This window comes from Triticum urartu, chromosome 7A (genome assembly GCF_056163025.1).
Source record: "Triticum urartu cultivar PI428250 chromosome 7A, HENAU_Tu73, whole genome shotgun sequence".
NCBI classification, from domain to species: Eukaryota; Viridiplantae; Streptophyta; class Magnoliopsida; order Poales; family Poaceae; genus Triticum; species Triticum urartu.
In genome coordinates, this window is record NC_141879.1 from 60670732 (window position 1) to 60679923 (window position 9192).

The window sequence follows — 9192 nt, forward strand, 5'->3', positions numbered from 1 at the left end:
GTGCCCGTGCCGGCACGACTTTCCCACCACTTTTTTACGGAGCCTTCCAAGTGCCAAGAAGTGACGTCAAAGTAAGTCGTAATTTTGCTTTGATCAAGCCCCAAAGCCTCAATGTAAAATGACACTTGAAAAAAAGGTGGGCGCCACACTCTTGCACTCTGTCAGTATCTTTCAAGCAGTTAAGATCCTACACTCTGGCGGTCTGGCCGGTGGTTGGCTTATTTAAGCCGGCCGGCCTCTCCTCCTCTGCTTCCTGCACTGCATCTTCAGCCAGCAAGCACACTAGCTAGCCACCTACCCACATCTTCCAGTTTCTATGTGTGTTTCATGCTTGCACAGCTCCAAGTAAGAGATGGACGCTGAGCCTCGGCGGCAGCAACAGGAGGAGGAGGAAGAGGAGGGGACGACGAAGGAGCAGGACTCTGGCAACGGCGCCGACGCCGAGCCCGTCCACAACCACCGCGGATGGAAGGCCATGCCGTACGTCATAGGTGATTGCCACCTCCGTTTGTTTCCTCTGCATGCAGATGGCATATGCCCACATCTTCTCTCAGATCACCCTCTGCTCAACTCAGTAGCGTAGCAATCTGCATAGCTTGATCTCTGCGAGATTGCTCTTATTTTAGTTGTACTGGATCGATCTTAGCAAGCTCTCGGCCTGCCTGCCGATCGATCTGATGAGCCGACCGAAAAAGCAGACAGTAATGGATCGAGTGCGTATCAATATCAATTGAGGTTCTAAGGATCCAACTCAATCACTCATTGGGTCCTGTATTCACTAATTTCAACCACCAAGGACAAACTCATGGGAATCCTAGGATTGCTTCTTTGCCTATTTTTTTGATAAAATTCTTTGCCTATTTTGTTGTTGAGAAAACCCTCTTTTTCTCACAGCAGAGAGCCTTCTTTGTTTTCTCTGGAGCAACGTTTTCTTTTCGCACAATTGAAGAAAAGCTTTAGTTTCTTAACCATACTAGATAATTCATAATTGCCCATGCATTGCAATGGATGCACAAGTTTTTTTTGTACGCAATCAAAATAAATTACTGGCCAACTTGGTTACGTACCAAAAATGAATTTATATGAACTTTGATTTTGCTAACCATGTGTCCCACGCGGTACCAAAAATGAATTTTAACTAATAATTATCGGTACTTATTGGCTTAGCAAAGAAAGCATGATTTTATTTGCTAAGCCAATGAGACATGGGGCTGCTGAGAGCTGGTTTCAATAAAAGAAGAGGAAAAATCGATAAGACCGAAAACAAAGGTGGGGGTGGGAGGATGGACAAAAGAAACAAACACCATGCTTATTTTTAGTTAGGAAAGAAAAGAAAGCCCATTCGAAAAATCGACAAAACCGAAAACGAAGGCAAGGTGGAGAGGGAGGACAAAAGAACCTTACTTATTTTTTGGGTAGGAAAAACAAGAAAACTCGACGAAAAAATCGACAAAACCAGAAACAAAGGTGGGTTGGGGACAGAGGACGAAGAAGGAACTTAATATGGAACCTTAAGTTTTTAGGCAGGGAAAAATGAATGCAGTGACATGTTATGCTCTTTCCCTCCCTTCTAGACGGTGATGTTTGATTATGAGAGTAATATTGCAGACTCAAGCAGGGATTGCTTATAGTATTTATCTGCCGGAGATTCATTGGTAATTATTTTAATGTTTTATATCATTAATATAATTCTTATGCTGGCCATATTTGGGAAGTTTCGTAAGCTAATTAAGTAAAAGCAAGTCTTAGAATCCGCAAAAAAAAGAAGCAAGTCTTAGAGCAAAGCAAAGCTTTCGTGCTCAAAGTCCACAAAATATAGTGACAAATGTTTGATGCAACTTGGACAAACTTTGGCAAATGGCAACTGACTTCTAATAAAAAAGTAATCAATTAAGTTTTATTTATGGATTTAATTTTGAAAGTAAGTAGCTTGTGACGATATTGATGGATTAGCTAGCTACACAACCGGTGGTTACATTAAAATTTTGGGATTTGACTGGGATCATGCAATTATGTAACAGCGAATGACATGTTTGTTGCAGGGAACGAGACGTTCGAGAAGCTTGGCACCATCGGGACGCTGTCCAACATGCTGGTGTACCTGACGACGGTGTATCACATGCAGAGCGTCAGCGCCGCCACCCTCCTCAACGTCTTCTCCGGCACCAGCAACCTCGCCACCGTCCTCGGCGCCTTCGTCAGCGACACCTACCTAGGCCGCTACACCACCATTGCCATCTCCATCATCGCTTCCTTCCTCGGCATGCTCCTGCTCACCCTCACCGCCGCGCTCCCCTCCCTCCACCCTCCCACCTGCAACGCATCCAAAGGGCAACAACAGTGCCAGGGCCCGTCCGCCTCCCACTTCGCCGCTCTCCTGGCCTCCTTCTTCTTCCTGGTCGTCGGCGCCAGCGGCGTTCGGCCCTGCAGCCTCGCCTTTGGGGCAGACCAGTTTGACCCGCGCACCGCCGACGGACGTCGCGGCATCGCCAGCTTCTTCAACTGGTACTACTTTACTTTCACCATCGCCATCATGCTCTCTGCCACCGTCATCATCTACCTCCAGAGCAACGTCAACTGGGCGCTGGGGCTCGCCGTCCCCGCCGTGCTCATGGGCATCTCATGTGTCGTCTTCTTCATGGGCACCCGCCTCTATGTTCGTGTCCGCCCCGAGGGCAGCCCCTTGACTAGCTTTGCACAGGTCCTCGTCGCCGCCGCCCGCAAGCGCCACCTCCGGCGAGCTCGTAGCGTCGCCGAGCTGTTCGACCCACCGCACCGGAGCAAGCTTGTCTCCAAGCTGGCCTACACCGACCAGTTCACATGCCTCGACAAGGCGGCCATGCGGACCCCTGAGGACGCGCTCTGCTCTGACGAGAAGACGCCAGTGAACCAATGGAGGTTGTGCACGATACAACAGGTGGAGGAGGTGAAGTGCTTAGCGCGCATCATCCCGGTGTGGTCGTCGGGCATCGTCTACTTCGTGGTGCTGACCCAGCTTGGCACCTACGTCGTGCTCCAAGCAGCACAAACCGATCGCCGGATCAGCAGCGCCAGCAGCTTCGAGATCCCGCAAGGCTCCTTCATCGTCTTCTCCATGCTCTCCCTCACTCTATGGATACCCGTGTACGACCGGCTGGTGGTGCCGGCGCTCCGCCGCTTCACCAAGCACGAGGGCGGCATCACCCTGCTCCAGCGCATCGGCGTCGGGCTGGCGCTCTCCGTCGCGACGATGCTGGTGTCGGCGGCCGTGGAGCACCGACGACGGCGCCGGACCGCCATGACGTCGTGCTTCTGGCTGGTGCCGCAGCTGCTGCTGGCGGGCTTGTCGGAGGCGTTCGGCGGCATCGGGCAGCTCGAGTTCTTCTACCGGCAGTTCCCGGAGAACATGCGGAGCGTGGCCGGGGCGCTCTACTGCCTGGGGTTCGCCCTCGCGAGCTACGCCAGCGGGGTGATGGTGACGGTGGTGCACCGGGCGACGAGGGGGCGGGACGGGGAGCCCGATTGGCTGGCGCAGGACCTGGACCAGGGTAGGGTCGACCTGTTCTACCTTGTCACCGCCACCATCGCCGCCGTCAACCTCGTATACTTCGTTGTCTGCGCACGGTGGTACAGGTCCAAGGAGTCCGACGACAACGATGACGACGGCGACGGCTCCCATGCCGGCGATGACGTCGAGCTCGTCGAAGGAAGACCGCAGAAGTCCGCGAGTTCGGCGCCGGTTTAGCTTAGTTATTATAGGCCGTGATGCATGGATTGGTAGATTATGACTGGACATGTATGTATGTATTGTATACGATGATAGTAGAATGATGCACCAGGCATTCAAGAAACTAGATGATACCCCGCAGGTTGTTGCGGAAATATTTTGCAACATATCTCAATGTGATTCACTGTATGAAACATATATAAAAGAATAAAACTGAAACTTCATATAATTTATTATGTTTGATCACTATATAGTTGTAAAATGTTTTCTTAATATAAATAGAATAATAGAATAGAAATTCGCATGTGGAGATAGGTCCTTTTTCATGCATGTTTCATGATGAAGTGTCATGCTTACATGTTGCGAGACATATGATAGTGAGTGTGGACTTTTTCTCGTGAAATAATTAGTGAGGGCTAGCTATTTAGATACAGAAGATGGCATGCAAGAGCAGAGCATCACAACATAGAGAGGCAGCTCCAACATTAATATTTACCATCGCTTGCATGCGTCAGTGTCACGAACGATCAGCTAGCTGCAGTGCAGCAGCGCGACTTGGCTGCCGAGTCTTTCGTATATGAATAAGTTGACCTGTCGAGTCTTTGGCGTGTCATCGTTGAGCTTGAGCAACCATGCAAAGCCAAGACGATTCCTACGTTTGCAGACAGCAGAGATGGTCGGAGGAGACGAGGAGTAGCAGCAGCGTGCTGGATCAGGATGCTTTGGGCGTGTTTGGTTATATTGCTGATTCAGCCTGGCCCGACGAGCCTTGTTTTATTGAGCCGGTTTGAGAGGATGTAGGTCAAAAAAACCCAGATGCACATAGTTTGGTTGCCTGCATGTCCCTAGTTGCATAAGACAACCATTTTTGACTCGACGTTTGGTTGCCCACATTGTATTAGGCGCACATATGACATGGTGTTTGGTTGCAACCTGCAGAAGGTATTGTCACCACTTCTAACTAGTGGCGAGCTTACCACACAGAATCTGAACATGTAGCACCACCTACTTAAACGAATGACAGTTCATCGTAACTACTACCAAATGATAGTTCAAATTATTAAGAACCATTGGCTAAATAGGGGATAGTTCATCGATGCTACTAGATCATCCTCTTCCTCTTCCTCTTCTTCTACTTCTGCTTCTGCTTCTGCTACTGCTGCTGCTTCTTGTTCTTCTTCCATCCTTTTCAAATCCTGCACTGACCTCTGTTAAGCCACATCGTCTCTGCCCACTTCAACCTTTTGTCCTTCCAAGCGTCATTTTCAAATGCCTCCACACACATGGCCGGAGCTAACAACATCGTCAGGCTCGACATCTTCCTCCTCAGCCACGTGTTCATCAAAACCCCACTGGAGGATCCACTTATGCAGAATGCAACAAGCAAGAACTAGCTTAACTTGAGTGGAGTATGGGTGGAGTAGCTTCTGATCCAGGATCTTAAACCTATTCTTCAGAGCTCCAAATGCCCTCTCAACAGTTACTCTAAGGCTGGAGTGTCTGAGATTAAACAGCTCATGTGCAGTCCTAGCATAGTTCTTACCAGAGAACTCGTTGAGATGGTACCTTGTTTTTGATGGGGAACGTAGTAATTTCAAAATTTTCCTACGCACACGCAAGATCATGGTGATGCATAGCAACGAGAGGGGAGAGTGTTGTCTACGTACCAACGCAGACCGACTGCGGAAGCGATCACACAACGTAGAGGAAGTAGTCGTACGTCTTCTTCCCGATCCGACCGATCCAAGCACCGTTACTCCGGCACCTCCGAGTTCTTAGCACACGTACAGCTCGATGACGATCCCCGGGCTCCGATCCAGCAAAGCTTCGGGGAGGAGTTCCGTCAGCACGACGGCGTGGTGACGATCTTGATGTACTACCGACGCAGGGCTTCGCCTAAGCACTACAACGGTATGATCGAGGTGGAATTTGGTGGCAGGGGGCACCGCACACGGCTAAGGAACGATCTCAAGGATCAACTTGTGTGTCTAGAGGTGCCCCCTGCCCCCGTATATAAAGGATGAAAGGGGGGAGGCTGGCCGGCCAAGCTAGGAGGCGCAGGAGGAGTTCTACTCCTACCGGGAGTAGGGCTCCCCCTCCCCCCCCCCCCAATCCTATTCCTAATAGGATTCCCCAAAGGGGAAGAGAAGAGAGAGGTGGCCGGCCCCTCTCCTAGTCCTAATAGGACTAGGGAGAGGGGGGGAGGCGCAGCCCTATGTGGGCTGCCCTCTCACCTTTCCACTAAGGCCCATGTTGGCCCATTTGGCTCCCGGGGGGGGTCCGGTAACCCTCCCGGTAATCCGGTAAAATCCCGATTTCACCCGGAACACTTCCGATGTCCAAACATAGGCTTCCAATATATCAATCTTTATGTCTTGACCATTTCGAGACTCCTCGTCATGTCCGTGATCACATCCGGGACTCCGAACTACCTTCGGTACATCAAAATGCATAAACTCATAATAACTGTCATCGTAACGTTAAGCGTGCGGACCCTACGGTTCGAGAACGATGTAGACATGACCGAGACACGTCTCCGGTCAATAACCAATAGCGGGACCTGGATGCCCATATTGGCTCCTACATATTCTACGAAGATCTTTATCGGTCAGACCGCATAACAACATACGTTGTTCCCTTTGTCATCGGTATGTTACTTGCCCGAGATTCGATCGTCGGTATCCAATACCTAGTTCAATCTCGTTACTGGCAAGTCTCTTTACTCGTTCCGTAATACATCATCTCATAACTAACATCTTAGTTATTATGCTTGCAAGGCTTATGTGATGTGTATTACCGAGAGGGCCCAGAGATACCTCTCCGACAATCGGAGTGACAAACCCTAATCTCGAAATACGCCAACCCAACATCCACCATTGGAGACACCTGTAGTACTCCTTTATAATCACCCAGTTACGTTGTGACGTTTGGTAGTACCCAAAGTGTTCCTCCGGTAAACGGGAGTTGCATAATCTCATAGTTATAGGAACATGTATAAGTCATGAAGAAAGCAATAGCAACATACTAAACGATCGGGTGCTAAGCTAATGGAATGGGTCATGTCAATCAGATCATTCAACTAATGATGTGACCTCGTTAATCAAATAACAACTCTTTGTTCATGGTTAGGAAACATAACCATCTTTGATCAACGAGCTAGTCTAGTAGAGGCATACTAGTGACACTCTGTTTTGTCTATGTATTCACACATGTATTATGTTTCCGGTTAATACAATTCTAGCATGAATAATAAACACTTATCATGATTTTAAGGAAATAAATAATAACTTTATTATTGCCTCTAGGGCATATTTCCTTCAGTCTCCCACTTGCACTAGAGTCAATAATCTAGATTATACAGTAATGATTCTAACACCCATGGAGCTTTGGTGTTGATCATGTTTTGTTCGTGGAAGAGGCTTAGTCAACGGGTCTGCAACATTCAGATCCGTATGTATCTTGCAAATCTCTATGTCTCCCACCTGGACTAAATCCCGGATGGAGTTGAAGCGTCTCTTGATGTGTTTGATCCTTTTGTGAAATCTGGATTCCTTTGCCAAAGCAATTGCACCAGTATTGTCACAAAAGATTTTCATTGGACCCGATGCACTAGGTATGACACCTAGATCGGATATGAACTCCTTCATCCAGACTCCTTCGTTCGCTGCTTCCGAAGCAGCTATGTATTCCGCTTCACATGTAGATCCCGCTACGACGCTTTGTTTAGAACTGCACCAACTGACAGCTCCACCGTTTAAAGTAAACACGTATCCGGTTTGCGATTTAGAATCGTCCGGATCAGTGTCAAAGCTTGCATCAACGTAACCTCTTACGGTGAGCTCTTTGTCACCTCCATATACGAGAAACATATCCCTAGTCCTTTTCAGGTATTTCAGGATGTTCTTGACCGCTGTCCAGTGATCCACTCCTGGATTACTTTGGTACCTCCCTGCTAAACTTATAGCAAGGCACACATCAGGTCTAGTACACAGCATTGCATACATGATAGAGCCTATGGCTGAAGCATAGGGAACATCTTTCATTTTCTCTCTATCTTCTGCAGTGGTCGGGCATTGAGTCTGACTCAACTTCACACCTTGTAACACAGGCAAGAACCCTTTCTTTGCTTGATCCATTTTGAACTTCTTCAAAATCTTGTCAAGGTATGTGCTTTGTGAAAGTCCAATTAAGCGTCTTGATCTATCTCTATAGATCTTTATGCCTAATATGTAAGCAGCTTCCCCGAGGTCTTTCATCGAAAAACTTTTATTCAAGTATCCCTTTATGCTATCCAGAAATTCTATATCATTTCCAATCAGCAATATGTCATCCACATATAATATCAGAAATGCTACAGAGCTCCCACTCACTTTCTTGTAAATACAGGCTTCTCCAAAAGTCTGTATAAAGCCAAATGCTTTGATCACACTATCAAAGCGTTTATTCCAACTCCGAGATGCTTGCACCAGTCCATAAATGGATCGCTGGAGTTTGCATACTTTGTTAGCTCCCTTTGGATCGACAAAACCTTCTGGTTGCATCATATACAACTCTTCTTCCAGAAATCCATTTCGGAATGCAGTTTTGACATCCATCTGCCATATTTCATAATCATAAAATGCGGCAATTGCTAACATGATTCTGACGGACTTAAGCATCGCTACGGGTGAGAAGGTCTCATCGTAGTCAACCCCTTGAACTTGTCGAAAACCTTTTGCGACAAGTCGAGCTTTATAGACAGTAACATTACCGTCAGCGTCAGTCTTTTTCTTGAAGATCCATTTATTCTCAATTGCTTGCCGATCATCGGGCAAGTCAACCAAAGTCCATACTTTGTTCTCATACATGGATCCCATATCAGATTTCATGGCCTCAAGCCACTTTGCGGAATCTGGGCTCACCATCGCTTCTTCATAGTTCGTAGGTTCATCATGATCTAGTAGCATGACTTCCAGAATTGGATTACCATACCACTCTGGTGCGGATCTTACTCTGGTTGATCTACGTGGTTCAGTAGTATCTTGTCCCGAAGTTTCATGATCATCATCATTAGCTTCCTCACTAATTGGTATAGGTGTCGCAGAAACAGTTTTCTGTGATGTACTATTTTCCAATAAGGGAGCAGGTACAGTTACCTCGTCAAGTTCTACTTTCCTCCCACTCACTTCTTTCGAGAGAAACTCCTTCTCTAGAAAGTTTCCGAACTTTGCAACAAAAGTCTTGCCTTCGGATTTGTGATAGAAGGTGTATCCAATAGTTTCCTTTGGATATCCTATGAAGACACATTTCTCCGATTTGGGTTCGAGCTTATCAGGTTGAAGTTTTTTCACATAAGCATCGCAGCCCCAAACTTTAAGAAACGACAACTTTGGTTTCTTGCCAAACCATAGTTCATAAGGCGTCGTCTCAACGGATTTTGATGGTGCCCTATTTAACGTGAATGCGGCCGTCTCTAAAGCATAACCCCAAAACGATAGCGGTAAATC

At 47.5% G+C, this 9192-nt stretch overlaps 1 protein-coding gene across 1 annotated transcript; it reads left to right on the forward strand.

Moving 5' to 3' along the window:
• The first annotated feature begins 244 nt into the window (after positions 1-244).
• On the forward strand, positions 245-3929 carry LOC125521651 (protein NRT1/ PTR FAMILY 2.11). Its single transcript, XM_048686708.2, has 2 exons — positions 245-491; positions 2043-3929. The coding sequence occupies exons 1-2, from the start codon at positions 353-355 to the stop codon at positions 3722-3724; spliced, it is 1821 nt and encodes a 606-aa protein (XP_048542665.1). The 5' UTR covers positions 245-352; the 3' UTR covers positions 3725-3929.
• The last annotated feature ends 5263 nt before the right edge of the window (positions 3930-9192 follow it).

Excerpts from the sequence above, each read along its gene's own strand:
- LOC125521651 (XM_048686708.2), top strand. The coding sequence starts at position 353 with ATGGACGCTGAGCCTCGGCGGCAGCAACAGGAGGAGGAGGAAGAGGAG. Across the intron at positions 492-2,042 it reads GGCCATGCCGTACGTCATAG|GGAACGAGACGTTCGAGAAG; the intron begins GTGATTGCCACC and ends TGTTTGTTGCAG.